At 43.0% G+C, this 15,341-nt stretch overlaps 1 protein-coding gene across 1 annotated transcript in view; it reads left to right on the top strand.

Moving 5' to 3' along the window:
* Window positions 1-15,341, top strand: part of LOC118091708 (putative acyl-CoA dehydrogenase 6) — a 49,919-nt gene that overhangs the window by 28,224 nt on the left and 6,354 nt on the right. Inside the window, exons 3-6 of the mRNA XM_035128939.3 lie at window positions 119-248; window positions 6,347-6,453; window positions 8,122-8,289; window positions 12,305-12,478. Coding sequence (XP_034984830.3) covers window positions 119-248; window positions 6,347-6,453; window positions 8,122-8,289; window positions 12,305-12,478 — 579 coding nt within the window. The remainder of the gene's footprint in view (window positions 1-118; window positions 249-6,346; window positions 6,454-8,121; window positions 8,290-12,304; window positions 12,479-15,341) is intronic.

The raw sequence follows: 15,341 nt of genomic DNA, 5'->3' as shown, positions 1-15,341 counted from the left end.
AATAAATAATAAATTATTGTAATAATTTATAATAAAATAATAATAGTAATAGAAATAAAATTTTGATTGAATACAATTTTATAATTCTAAAGAAGAAAATTTCCTTTCTTATGAACAGAATATGGCGGCCTCGGCCTGGACTTCTCATACAGTATTGCAGTGGCTGAAGAACTGGGAAATATTCGCTGTGGAGGGGTTCCCATGGCGATTGGAGTACAAGCTGACATGGCGACACCTGCCCTTTCAAGGTAGGTATTCCAAGAAAACTCACTGGCTCTTTCTCTTGACTTTAAAGGGTTTGTTCTTCAGGGGGGCAGTGAGTTTAAAAAAAAAGCAGAAAAAGAGCTACAGCTTTCTAGCTCTGCATAATGAAGGAAGGCAAAAATGGAAGATTTTAAATGTGACATATGTTTCACCCAAAGACATAAAATACAACAAAGGAACAAGAGTAGCTCACACAAATTTTAATGAAAAGTTATATCCTTGTTGGAGGATTTGTTTAAATGCTTCATTTGGTTGTTTCAATTATTGTGAATCGCCCTGGGATCAATTAACAAAAGGCAATATAGGAAATCCCACAAATAAATAAATAGGGTAGCTATTAACTCGCCTGGTATGTGTTTACATTCACCACAATTCAGCAAAGATCTGAAATAAATGGTAAGGTCCTGGTTTAATTTGTTTGCCACCAATTTCAAGAAAGCTGCTATTATTTTGGTGTAAGGGCAAAATGAGGTTATAGCAAGAGGTTTTTTTCAGATAGTTTGTGTGATGCTCATAAGCACATATTTCAACACTAAATAAAATAGAAGCGCTAACCTCCAGCTGCCTCTGTGAACATCGTATGGGGCACTCTGCCCCAATTTCCCATCTGTAATATGGGAACTGCCATATGACCTACTTAGCAGCTGTTTTGAAGGCAAATGCCATGAAGATCAAAGACCACTCTGTAAATTAGAAGGAAAGGTAACATAGAAAAATCCATTAGTAGAAATGGTTCTGTACACCTGAACCTGCATATTATCTCAGCTCACCAACACCCACCACTTCGGCAGGTCAATAATCGCTCTAGTTTATCAAAGCTGCTGGTTATCTTGTTTGGAAGTTCAGGAAATAGAAGCCTTGTTACATGTTTTTTTTCACTGCAGTACCATTACTTTTGCCGATGAGATGAGCCTCAAGGTAAAAAAAAAAAAAAGTAAATAAACTCTCAGCAGGTAATATTGCCACCCAACTCAATAGAGACAAGAACAAGATTGGACAGTTAATTTGCAAGAAGATGGATGGAAGTAATTCGGGATGAGAGAATCATAGGAGCATCAACGTTCAACATGTAGACACCAGAGTTAAAAATACCATGAAAGAAAATCTCAAAGGGATTTTTATCACCTGTCTTAGAAACTTCTGTATGTAGAAGCTGTTGAAAAGTTCTCTCTGTCCACACCATTCATAATTTTTATGCCTGTCATGTCTCCATCACCGTTGCTCAGTTTCCCCCCTAAACCAGTAAGTCAAAAATGTTGGTTGCTCCAGCCACGGGATCATTTTGGTTGCCCTTTTGTGCACCTTTCCCAGCAAAACAGTATCCTTCTGAAATAGAACAACTTTAACCTGACATCTGAAACCTACCAGAGATGGTGCCTGCTTGATTTCTAATGGAAGGGGGTTCCATGGAGTTGGGCCCACAGCACTCAAGGCATGCCTCCTTGTTGACACAAGTCATGTTTCTGGACCACAGAGGACCCACTAATAATGTTCTCCCAAATGATCTCAGTAATTTACTTGGGACATATGGGGTAAGGTGGTCATTAAAAGCATCACAGACCAAATCTTCTAGAGCAAAGCTAAGGGTGGCCTAAAATACAGTGTGTTGTTGTAATCCAGTCTTGAGGTTACCAAAGCATGGACTACGTCAGTGGCCGCAGCTGAAGCGGATCAATGGCACCCCTAGCCTCTGAGACAACCTGGTTATGCTTTCTTGGTGGGGCAGAGATTGCCTTCTGTTGTGTTGTCAACTATGAAGGAAGCCTGTGGATTTAGATTTAAGCACACGTAGGCACATCATCATTATTACTGTTGATATATTCATGGCCTTGCACACAATCATCTAAACGCAGTGTACAATTAAAACAGCAAACGGTATTACAAAACAACAACCAGCTGATATATTTAAAACAAAACTAAAACAATACAGGATAGATACCTGTAGCAAAGACCCATTCAACCAGCTGGGAAAGCCTGTTGGGATGAGAAATGTCTTCAGCTGCTTCCAGAAAGTGGAGATAATGGGTGCCTGTTGTATTTTGACAGAAACGTTATTCTACAATACAGGGGCAGTCATACTGAAAGTCCTACTCTGAGTTACTGGAGCACAGGCTTCTGTGATTTGTGAAACTTGCCAAAGAAGCTTTCCTGCAGACCATTGGCTTTAAGGTAGTGTCTCAAGTCACCTGGTCCTGAGCAGTAGATTTTCGTAGCAACACCTTGGACTTGACCCAGTAGCAAATCGGCAGCCAGTGAAAATCCTGCAATCAATTCGTTATATGCTGGTGGTAATTTGTCCCCACAAGCAACCTAGCTTCCATGTTCTGCACCACCTGTAATCCAACCGTGTGGTTAAAGTTGAATTTGGAATTGGTCAAGTCCAGGTGTAAAATGCATTTTGCCTGTCTTCCCATCTCTACTCCTTTCTGAATTAACAGCCCTATTATTTATCTAGACAAGTTAGAAATGTGAACATTCTTTGATCGATATGACGGCTTCCCCCAGAGAGATCTTTCCAAATAGCATTCTCTCTTTCCTTTTAAACATGTGTGGTGTAAACCCCCAGACAACCTGCGGGTTGCCATAATTTCACATATTGATTGCTTCCTCCCAAACTCTGGCCCATTTATTGTACTGCAGAGGATAAAAATGGCAACTTGATGCAATAAGACTGTGGAAAGAATTCCCCAGAATGGGGTTTTGTTATATTTAATTCTTCCCTGTGGTTTATAAACAAATAAATAAATAGCCGACACATGGCTTCATCCCCCCGCCCCCCGCCAGTGTTTTGGCTTACATTTGCAGTGTTTTTTCAACACCATGTGGCAATGACAGCCTCTGGGATACTAATCACATCCATTTACAAGCTACACAAATGTCTCACGGAAATGGCAAGAATATGCTGCACTAACAGAGATGGGAGGCGACAGGGAAGGGACACATTGGTTGAGAACTGAATAGGCACGTCCAACTTCCAAGAGATTGTCATCTACTCCCACTATTAATAAACTGGCAATGATCTACCCATTGGATTGAATGACCAGAGTCGAGGAGCTTATTTGGGGGAGGCTTCACCAAAGATTGAGCATGATCGATCACAGACACTCTGCGATCAACCGGTAGGTCGCGATTGACCTGTTGGACATGCCTGGAATACGAGAATCTTTGCAGCAGAAATTGCAGGCACTGTTGGTAGGAAGAGCAACATGGGAAATTCTGATTATATTGGGAGTCCTGCATAATAAACCCTAAACCGCTTACCCTGATACTTCTTTTGCAAAGGAATTGCAGGAGCTCAAATGGACCGCCTAGCCTTCCCTCTAATAACAAACTCCAGGGGCAACGGAAGTGCAGCCCATAGCAGGTCTTCAACAAAAGGGTGGCATCGCCATGCTTAAGGGAACACTGAGGTTTGTAATTTTTTAATAAAACTTCTAAAGCAGGAGTGGAGAGTCTGCAGCCCACAAGCCACCTTTGGCCCATCACAGGTCCCAGCTTGGCCCACAAGGTTTTCCCCAAACCATGGCCACTTTCCCCATACCTGATGGCAAAACTCACACTTCTCACGATGTTGCAATGCATTTCTGCAACTACATAATGCATACATGTGTGAAGATTCATATACTGTACAGTGGTACCTTGAGTTACAAACGCCTCAGGTGACAAATGCTTCAGGTTACAAACTCCGCTAACCTGGAAGAGTTACCTCGAGTTGAGAACTTTGCCCCAGGATGAGAATGGAAATCGTGTGCCGGTGGTGCAGCGGCAGCAAGAGGCCCCATTAGTGAAAGCACGCCTCTAGTTAAGAATAGTTTCAGGTTAAGAATGGACCTCCGGAACAAATTAAGTTCGTAACTTCCTCTGTTACATTGAGGAAATTTGCTTAGCAAAAGCATGTATAGAGCAAAAATTGGTTCCAGAAATGTGTCTTAACAGGAGAGTTTTTCATGAGGACTGTTTCTATTATTATTTACTGCAAACTGATATGGAGACCCAAACTTAAGAATGGAAAAACGAGAAACTGAGAAAAACAGAAACAGATATATTCAACCCTCCCTAAGCATTATGGTGCTGGAGGAGACTCTTGAGAGTCCCATGGACTGCAAGAATATCAAACCTATCCATTCTTAAGGAAATCAGCCCTGAGTGCTCACATGAAGGACAGATCCTGAAGCCACCTAATAAGGAGAGAAGACTCCCTGGAAAAGACCCTGATGTTGGGAAAGATTGAGGGCACAAGGAGAAGGGGACTACAGAGGACGAGATGGTTGGACAGTGTTCTCGAAGCTACAAACATGAGTTTGACCAAACTGCGGGAGGCAGTGGAAGACAGGAGTGCCTGGCGTGCTATGGTCCATGGGGTCACGAAGAGTCGCACATGACTAAATGACTAAACAACAAGAAGCATGTGACTCTCAAGATTGACTCTTTTCAGCATTGCTGCTGTTCAGTCTTGGGTTATCAGCTGTTTGATGCCCTTCTGTGCTGATCCGCTGCGCCACTTGTGTGTGCCAAGTGCCGCACTCGTCCTGGAAGATCTGCCATCTCCTTTGAAGTGGGTCATTTGACGTGGCGGTTAGAAAGACGTGAGCGTAGGGTGGTTTAATGAAATGTGGAATGTGAAAGAACTCAACCTGCAGCTGTTCCTACTTGAAGCTACACTTTTCCCCCCACTGATGGTATGTCATAAAGTGACAGTCTTAATTAGAAACTTTCCTCACTTTAGATTTAATTAATTCAGTTGCACGGCGCTCCGCACGGCTCCTTTTCCTCCCCTGTGGGATGTGAAAGAAGAAAGAGTACCATCTCGTCTCCCTGCCTCCCTCCTTCATATTAAGAGAAGGGAACAAATCCCCCCCCCCAAAAAATGAAGTGCCGGCATCTAAGACATGTTTTTGTTCAGCGCGGCAAGAATCCCATCTGCCAGAAAGCATATTGATTGCTCTTTAAGGGGAACTTGGGAAGCATTTTCCTGGGATACACAGGCATCTGCGTGGAAGAAGTGAGTGTGGTAAGCGTAATAGTGTTCGGATGCCCTTACAAATCTCTCCTTTGTAACTCCATTCAACAGAATTGCATTTGCAGTTTGTTCCGGAGTTGAAACATCAGTCCCGCTCTTGGATTGTTTGCATGTAGGGCAGGAGCAGGGCTGTGCTGAAGTCTGCAAATTATCTTTATTTGTCTGAGCAATTTATATACCGCTTCGTTATAATAAATCTCTAAGCGATTTACAAAAACACAATACAGAAAAATCTGTTAAATCTATAAAATCAGACTTTAGTTAAAATGCTTGCTTGCTTCCAAAAAAGAAGAAGTCCTCGGTAGACTCTGGAGGTTCAGGAAGGAGGGAAGCCTCTTGACCCCCAACTGAAAGGGCATTGTGTAAAATTGGGCCCACAATACTAAACACACAGCTCCTGTTGGATTCGAGCTGTGCATCCAACCGTGTGCGGGAGGGGGGGGGGTCTCTAACAGTGACTCCCCCAAAGAACTCGGCGATTAGGAAGGGATATATGGGATTAGCTGGCCGTTGAGGTATCCTGGACCCAAATTGTTAAGGGCCTTGTAAATTAATACATGAACGTAGAAGCATTGAGTGTGCTCATCGGCAAAGGAACCCCTTTGTGTGAGCAGGTGCTTCTGTATAAGGCAGCTTCCTATGTCACTATATGTTTGGCGTTTTTTGGTTTTTGGCTGCTTGCCAAGGATTGCAAAGAGGGAGGGTATTGCAGAAACACAGGGCATTTGTCAATCGCTCCAGCAAGCCACCAGTCCATTTGGATCGGTTCTCACTGCTTAGAAGAAGCTGCCTCTTGGTGCCCTTGCCCTACTTCCTTGATAGCCACATTGTAAATCTTATTTTTCTGTGGTTTCTTGTTGTTTCTCCCCTTCTGCAGACATACAAGTTATTTTCATGGCTTCTGTCTCTCTTGAATATTTTGAAAAGACATAACTGAAAGTATTACTCTCCCGTTCAAAGAAAAATACGGGAGGGGGGGGAGAGGAATATTGTAATTCCGCTTGCATTCAGAAATCTTCAGAATTGCAGCCAATACAATGTTCTGAATATTTCACATTGCAGATTTGGATCTGAGGAGCTGAAAAGAGAATTCCTTGCCCCAAGTATAGCTGGAGATGTTGTGGCTTGCTTAGGAGTCAGTGAACCTGGTGCAGGCTCAGATGTTGCAAGTAAGTAAATAGATTATGCTTAGGAATTTTATAAGATGTGTAAGCTAGTGTTCATTTCGTCACGTTTTTGGATCTTGCTTCTCCTCAAAGTTCCTCAGGGCGACACACACACAATCCCCCCACCCCACACAGACAACACAGAAACTTTAATTTTGCGAGATGGTGCTTGGCCTGAGATCACCCAGTAAACTATGTTTACATTCTCAGTTTCACAGATGTGCAGGAGATTAAGCTGCTAGTTGCTATGCTATATGCCAGGGGTGGCCAACTTCCAAGAGACTACGATCCACTCACAGGTTAAAAACTGGCAGTTATCTGACCCCTTTTAGGGGGTTCAGGTCAAAGTTGCTGAGGTTTTTTAAGGAAGGAAAGCCCTGTTTTGGGTGGTTCAGGTCATTTTAGGGGTGCAGGGCAAAGCAAAGATGTTGAGCTTTTTTTAGGGGGGGGGGAGCCACTGATCTACCGGTGATCTACCACAGCCGTCCAGTGATCTACCGGTAGATCACAATCTACCTGTTGGACATGCTTGCCAAATGCCATGGACCGAGTAACCTTTTTTCTGTCACATTCTCTCCAAGGCAATCTGTCAAGGGCTGCATGCCACTGATAGGTGGAGCCATACTTAAAGTGGGTGGGACCACTGCTTTCCCCGCCTCCTTCCTCCATGTCTAGCGGCTGCAGTGGGGAGAGCAGATCACCCTTGCCGCAGCTGCAATTTACTAGCTTTATTTTATTTTTATTTTTTTATATACCACCCTATACCCAGAGGTCTAAGGGCGGTTCACAGGATAAAATCAAAATATAAAACCACAAAATACATAATAAAAAACAAAAACAACCCAATAACCCCCCCCCTCCCAATATACCGTATTTTTCCATGTATAAGATGCCCCCATGTATATTTTGGGGACTCCAAATTAAGAAAAAACCCTCAGCACTACCTGTGTATAAGCTTGCAGAGGGCTATTGAAATTACACGAAATTGGGTCTCTAGGTATGGAAAGGATTTTCTGCAGGTGGGCTTCCTGAGCTGGTGGCGACAAGGGCTCCTCATCAGGGTTGTGGATCATAATCTTAAAGCAGGGGTCAGCAAACTCTTTTCAGCAGGGGGCCGGTCCACTGTCCCTCAGACTTTGTGTGGGGCCGGACTATATTTTGGGGGAAAATATGAACGAATTCCTATGCTCCACAAATAACCCAGAGATGCATTTTAAATAAAAGGACACATTCTACTCATGTAAAAACATGCTGATTCCCGGACCATCCGCAGGCCGGATTTAGAAGGCTATTGGGCCACATCTGGCCCCCGGGCCTTAGTTTGGGGACCCCTGTCTTACAGCTTTGCAGAATGGGGTCTTGCAGGGAGAAAGGGCCTGGTGTTTTGCATGGTACCACAATGCAAATGGCAAATTGTGGGGCTGCCCCTGAGGTTGGTTCAGAAGCTGCAGCTAGTGCAGAATGCAGTGGTTCAACTCAGCTCACTAGGGCAGACTATAACCATCGTGTTACACCACTGCTGAAAGAATTGCACTAGCTGCCTGTTAGCTACTAGGCTAAGTTCCAGTATGCTGGTGCTGTTGCACAAAGCCCTGTACAGCCTGAAAAGATTTTTTTAGACCCCTTATTTCTGGAACAGGTACGCCTAACAATTTCTTTACTTTTGAATAGGCATCAAGACAAAGGCTGTAAGAAAAGGAGACGACTATGTTGTAAATGGTGGCAAAATGTGGATTACATCTGGATGTCAGGCAGATTGGATGTGCTTGCTGGCCAACACGAGCGACGGACCACCTCACAGAAACAAATCTCTTCTGTGTCTGCCGATGAAACTACCTGGTAATAAAACTGGTGTCTTTGTGAATGTCTGCGAAGGCACCAACTTGCTGAAGCTAAGCAGGTCTGGGTCTGGCCTGTGCCTGGATGGGTGACTGCCTGGGAACTGCAAGTCTGCTGCCTTCAGTTTCATGAGGGAACAAAGGCAGGATGCAAATGTAATAAATTAAATTATATGGGGAAATGGCAGTAGTACCAAAAATTGGAGGGCTGGAACATCTTCTGACCTCCCTAACCTGTCCTTCCATCCTCAAATGAAAACAGTGTTGCCTGGAAATGAGATACTATTTTAAAATAATCAATCACGTTTGAGAGAGGCTAAATGAGATGTCATGGTTTGAAAGTCGCAGGGGGGAAAGAATGAGAAATTGGAACGAAAGTAAAGTAAATATTTTATGCATAGTCTCTACCCCTTCCCTCACCCCACGCAGCGGAAATGTAAAACCATCTTTCTGTTAGATATGTTTTTGATGTGCTAATTTGTAACCTATTGTAGGAATAGATAAGGAACCCACCGATTTATTTATTTTTTAAACACACAATACTTGTAAAAACACTCCTTGAAACATCCAAACAACACGGAACAATAGTGCTATCAATCTAGTATGTCTTGGAGAACGGTCACCAAAGGTACAGCCAGGAGATAGATAGATATATTTCTTTGCTGTATACTGTATAAACTGTTTTTGTTGCTTAACTTCATTAGGTGACCTGCAAACCTGATGGCCAGAATCCCAACTTCCCACCCATGAACTTAAAACAGTTCATGAAATAGGCTTTACTGCCTCACCTTTTCCCTTTCTGCAGCCCCCTCACCTCCTTTCCTACAAATCTGCTCCTGGAAGTTGGAGGTGGCTTGGGAGTGATGTGGATATGGTGGTGGTCAGGGCTTCAGGTGGAAAGGCTGTTTGTAGAAATTGCTTCCCCCCGACACTTTACAGTCGACGAAGGAGCAATTCGGGATCCAAACAAATGAAAACACAGAACCACCACCATCCTCCTTTACAAAATATGGTTGAAGCTGGGGTTTAATATGTCCAAAGACATATATGTAGAGTTGAGATTGGCAATGACAATTGAAAAGCACACAGAGCTGAAACGTCCTCCTTCAGCTCTACATACTTTGCATGGGAGAAAGAGGCAACCCTCTCAGCATCTCATGCTGTGAGGCAGTGAGTGGGGGATTTCAGAGACTTTGTGGACAACTGGTGAAGGCCTCCAGGTCAGCTTAAGGATAAGTAGATAGTTGTGGCCGATTTCGATGTCAGCGGACCATAGTAGGGTTTCCTGCATCAGAGTCACTATGTTTTCTCCATGGGAAAAATACTGTTCTCCCCCCGCCCCCCAGAGATAAGACTGGAATCTTCATTATCGGCACTGCCCACAATCTCAGATGAAAATATTTCCATTTATTATCAAAGGACTTTTGTTCCATTAACTGCTCCTTTTCCGTTAAAAGAACAAACCAACAAACTTCTCATGCATCTTCAGGGCTGATCCCGCCCCTCTTCTGCACTGGAGAAGGACAGGTGGGAACCGCAACAAAATGTTGCAGCGTACAGTGCCTCTGTTCAGGGTTCCATTAACGCTACCACCATCCCACAATGCTCCGTCAGCATTCTGTGACCATTGATCACACTCAGTTCTCATTAGGCTGGCTTTGGGGTTTTCTCCTTCCTCCTTAGGGGTTTCCCCCCGCCCTCAATATTTTTTGTACTTCTGTGAACCATGGGTTCCACCCTGCCCCTCAAGCCTGCCGATATCTTCCCTTGCGTGTGGGTGGTGCTGTTTTGGCTACATAAGTAAACAGCACCCACTGCCTGAACATGCAAATGGAAGGAATGATAATACCGTGACTGAGATCAATTAAAATTTATGTGAACTGAGTTAATAATAATAATAATAATAATAATAATAATAATAATAATAAAATTTTATTTATACCCCACCCTTCCTGATTCAGAAACCCAGGCTCAGGGTGGCTAACAACAAATTTAAAACACCTAATTGTAATGCAACACAAAAACATCATAAAATACAGTATAAAAGCATGAATAACGTTCAAAAATCAATTTGGGGAAAATCCATCCAATAAACATTAGACAGTCACCCAGGGCTAGCTGGCTAAATTAGTCCTACTTGGGCCAGCGAGGAGGCCAGGGGAGAGTTAGCTGTGGGGTCCCAGAGAGGGTAATCTTTGTAAAAAGGGGAGGGAGGGAGGGAAGAGAAGGGAAATAAAAGATCAGGCTGAGTTCAGATTAAAGGCTAGGCAGAATAGCTCTGTCTTACAGGCCCAGCGGAAGGAGGTTAAATCCTGTAGGGCCCTAGTCTCAGCGGACAGAGCATCACACCAAGTCGGAGCCATCACTGAAAGGCCCTGGTGGAGAATAGTCTGACTTCCTTAGGGCCCAGGACCTCTAAACTATGGTTATTACAGGCGGTCCTGTAAATACGAGGGCCCTAAGCCACAAAGGGCTTTAAAGGTCAAAACCAGCACCTTCAACCTGACCCTATACTCCACCGGGAGCCAGTGCAACTGGTAAAGCACTGGGTGAATATGCTCCCATGGCAGAGACCCCCTGAGGAGCCTCGCTGCAGCATTCTGCACCCGCTGGAGTTTCTGGGACAGTTTCAAGGGCAGCCCCATTTATGGACTTCACCAAAACCAAGTCTGGTCATAACAGAGCTAAACTTGCAGCCCGTTTGCTTTTTCTTTTAAAAATGGCCAGTAATCCTAACCAGGGTGAAAAACCTCTCTTAGTTTTTGAACTTTACTGAGTCCAGCTGCTCATTCTGTGGACTTTTGATTCCTTTAGAATTACAAATGTGCGTGCAGTTCTAACCAAGTGGCAATAGAAACATAACAAATTAGGACCTTGCTACGGCAGCCAAGATTCAGAAACTTATTTGAATTTGGAATCTGGAGGATGTTTTCAATCATGCGTCCGTTTTTCCATGCGTCACTGTGAACTCCACTCTGCTAATGGGCTTAATTACACACGCAAGGTTGAAACATGAAGTGGAAGAGCCCTAGAGACTCATGGGATTAAATGGGGAGGGGGAAACTATGTACACTGCCTCCAGCTCCTTGGGGGGAACCCTGGGAGGCTGTTAGCAGCCAGAGTGAACAATGCTGAGCTGCCGGTAGGCAGACCAATGGCTTGACTTGGTCTAAGGCAGCTTCCTATGATACTGTACATATAGTCCGACACAGAGCTGCTTATCCCTGGCATGCCAACACATGGTTAAAAAGAGAAGAAGTCCCAGGATGATTCCGTAGCCTTGTTTTGCTGACTGTCTCGGGTCATGTGACCTTAAAGAAAATAGCATTTATCTATTTCATTCTGACCTCCACCCAGCTAAGAGAACGAAGATGAATTTTTCCCTTCTCTCAACCCACTCCTTCCCATTTTCTTCAAATGCTTTTCTTTTTTAAAAAAGCTCACTTATCCTGGAATGACCCGAGGTTAATTGTTGCGTTGTGTTTTGCTCTCAGAACCATATTCTGGATGGGAATGGAGGGTACATTCTCAAGGGTTTAGATACTTGAATGACACTCTGAAAGACTGAATAAATTTCATACTAATTCTCTGCATTTTTTTTACATGTTTTGTTTCCTTTATTAATCAAGATTCTAACGTTTTACCATAATACGCTACCTGGACAGTTTTGACATTTTTCAGTTTGAAATTCAGATTACTCTCATTAGAAAGCTGTTCCTGTTTTTCAGGATTATGAAAAGCAAGACCTTTTTTTAAATCTTGAGAATTCTGATTTGCTGATTAACAACAGCACCACCGTTTTTACAGATGAGGTAGAAATGGAAGTATTTACCTTATCTTAGGGATTTGTTTTTTTTTAAAAAAAAAACCACACACTTGCATGTGTTCTTAAATTTTAACATCTTATGTGTTTAAAACAGAAGACTCTTGGTTATACCTTTCTAAAAAGAAAATACCACAGTTGCGCTTGGGACTAATTGTTTCCTGTCTGTTTTTCCACGAACACTTATTTTTAGGTGTTCACATTGCTAAGAAAATCGACAAGATGGGCATGCGGTCATCCGACACGGCACAAATCTTTTTTGAAGATGTCAGAGTTCCCAGAAAATACCTCATTGGGGAGGAAGGAATGGGCTTTACGTATCAGATGTTGCAATTCCAAGAGGAGCGAATGTGGGGAGTAGCCAACAGTAAGTCTTTTGGACAGTGATAAAGCCTGTCCCTTACATAACAATGTAAAAAATGCTTTTTGGTGCTAGAACACAGCCATATCTTGATGGGGATTTTGAAAGCCCTTACTTTTGCTGAACACCAAATACTTTGGTATCCGCTGGCAAAGTCAGTTTTTTCCTCCCTTCTGCATCCTTGACGTTCTGTGTGCAGAAAAATACATAAATGAAAGTTCAACAAGCAGGAGTCCACAAATAGAACAAAAAGTTCCATTTCTGACTCAGTATAAGGCCGCTCCCTATGTTCTTATAAGTTAGCAGTTGTCATTTTTCCAGGGGGCCTTTCAGAACTCGGCTGTACATGCTTATTACGAAAAGGTCCTCCTAGAAAATGTGTAGAATTTTCTTGCACTTAATCTTACCCTCTGCTTCGCTCAGCACCCAAAATAATAAGAAATCAACTCCCGCCTCCCTTTCCTTAACTAGGGTTTTTAGTGCATTTGTTATAACACACATAGTACTGACATCTGCTTCACAATGCCGTTACGATGGATTAAAAAAACAAAAACAAAACTCCCTGTTGGAAATGCCATTTTCTTAATTTTATTATAGAGGTCACTTTTATATGTTCTTATAATAAGTGCGAGAAATCAATGCTTGAATTCTGCTTCTGCAGTCCTTATGGGAAACAAAGTTTTATTGGGTTGCTGCCCACCAGCTTCTACTCAGAGCAGACCTATTGAAATTACCGTAATATAATTTCAGTGGGTCTGTTCTGACTATGCCCAGCATTGATACAATCCATTTTATTTCTTTATATATACTGCCTAATGTCATGGTGGCATCCAAGTAGTTTGCAAAACATGAAAACCAGTTACACAACATTGTTTAAATACAAAACAATTAGAAATACACCAGGCTGTTAAAACAGCATGTCAATTAAAGTAGGAGACTTTCATGAAGAGACCAAGGGAATGCTTGCATTCCAATCTTCACTAATTTCCCCTTGTTTTATTTATACTGTATGCCACCTTTCTGCCAAGGCACCCAAGGCAGCTTGCAAATTGAAATAAACCTATGGTGTGAAATACAGATTAACACTTGCAAAAGGTGTGTGATGGGTGGAGCTGTGGTCTAAACCACTGAGCCTCTTGGGCTTGCCGATCAGGTGGTTGGTGATTCGAATCCCCTCAACAGTGAGCTCCCATTGCTCTGTCCCAGCTCCTGCCAACCTAGCAGTTTGATAGCATACCTGCACAAGTAGATAAATAGGTACTACTGTGGCAGGAGGTAAACAGTGTTTCTGTGCGCCCTGCTTTCCGTCACAGTGTTCCGTTGCACCAGAAGCGGTTTAGTCATGCTGGCCACATGACCCGGAAAGCTGTCTGTGGACAAACGTCGGCTCCCTTGGCCTGAAAGCAAGATGAGCATCGCAACCCCATAGTCGCCTTTGACTGGACTTAACCGTCCCGGGGTCCTTTACCTTTTACCACTTGTGCAACTCCCTCCCCACAGAGGTGCGTCTGGCACCTTCATGATACAGCTTCCAGCAAATGCTGAATATACATACCTCTTTATCCTGGCTTTTGACACTTGAGTTGCATATTTTTAGGACACACTTTCTTAGGTAGGTAGACATGTTGGTCTGACGCAGTCAAAATAAAAATAAAAATTGTCCAGTAGCACCTTAGAGACCATCTAAAGAAGTGTGCATGCACACGAAAGCTTATACCCAGAACAAACTTAGTTGGTCTCTAAGTGCTACTGGAGTCTTTGTTTGTTTGTTTGTTTCGACCTCCTTTTTATGTTGTTTTGAACCATTTTTTAAATACTCATGCAGTCATAGAATTGTAGAGTTGAAAAGGGATCCTCAGGGCCATCTAGTCCAACCCTCTGCAATGCAGGAATATCAACACACGGTTTCCCACCCAATTTGAAACCATACCAGACCCTGCTTAGCTTTCCAAATGTGCCAGCAATTGTACTGCGGCACCACTAGGAGGACTACTGTGTTATAACATCGTAACCCACCCTGGGATCTTGAAAGCAAAGAGCAGGTAATTAATAATAATAATTCTGTCATGGCACACAGGTCTTAAGTAGTTTATTCATTTTGAAAATTTATGAACCTCCTGATAAAGAATAAGATAAAATTATCCAAGCGGTATACAAGTGCAGTTATATATAGAACAGGTACATCAGTAGAGCATGAGACTTAATCTCAGGGTCATGGGTTCGAGTCCCACACTGGGCAAGAGATTCCTGTGTTGCAGGGGGGTTGGATTCCATGACCTTCGTGGTCCCTTCCAATTCTACAATTCTATGATTAACATGATAAAAATATACAAACCAATTAAAAGCAAATATGGTATCAGCAAGACATTTAAGTTACTGTATTTTTTTGCCCCATAAAACACACCTGACCATAAGATGCACCTAGTTTTTTAGAGGAGCAAAGGGGGAAAGCCCCATTTTTTTTGAGGATCAGCTCAAAATTGTTGAGCTTACTTTGCAAAGGGAAAAAAATTCTGTTTTTATGGGGTTCAACTCACAGTTCTGCAGCTTCTTTAGGAAGGGAAAGGGAGCCGTTTCTACAGTTTCCAGACAGATAATCTAATCAGCCAGTCACATGTTGCTGGGGCAACAAACCGCCTCCGTCTGCAGAACATTCAACAACGGAGGCCTGGGCAAGGAGGCGGGGCCAGAAAGGGAGCCAGCGATCGACCACACATTCGCTCCATAAGACGCACAGACATTTTCCCTTACTTTTTAAGGAGGAAAAAAGTGTCTCTTATGGAGCAAAAAATACGGTAAGTATAATGTCTGGATAGGTTTTCTGATACAAGTTTTTTCAGCCACTGCCTAGACCAGCAGAGTGAAGGTG

The sequence above is a fragment of the Zootoca vivipara genome, chromosome 11 (assembly GCF_965207765.1).
Source record: "Zootoca vivipara chromosome 11, rZooViv2.hap1.1, whole genome shotgun sequence".
Lineage (NCBI taxonomy): Eukaryota > Metazoa > Chordata > Lepidosauria > Squamata > Lacertidae > Zootoca > Zootoca vivipara.
Note: the sequence above shows the minus strand (reverse complement) of the source record. Positions and strands in the feature narration are given on the sequence as shown.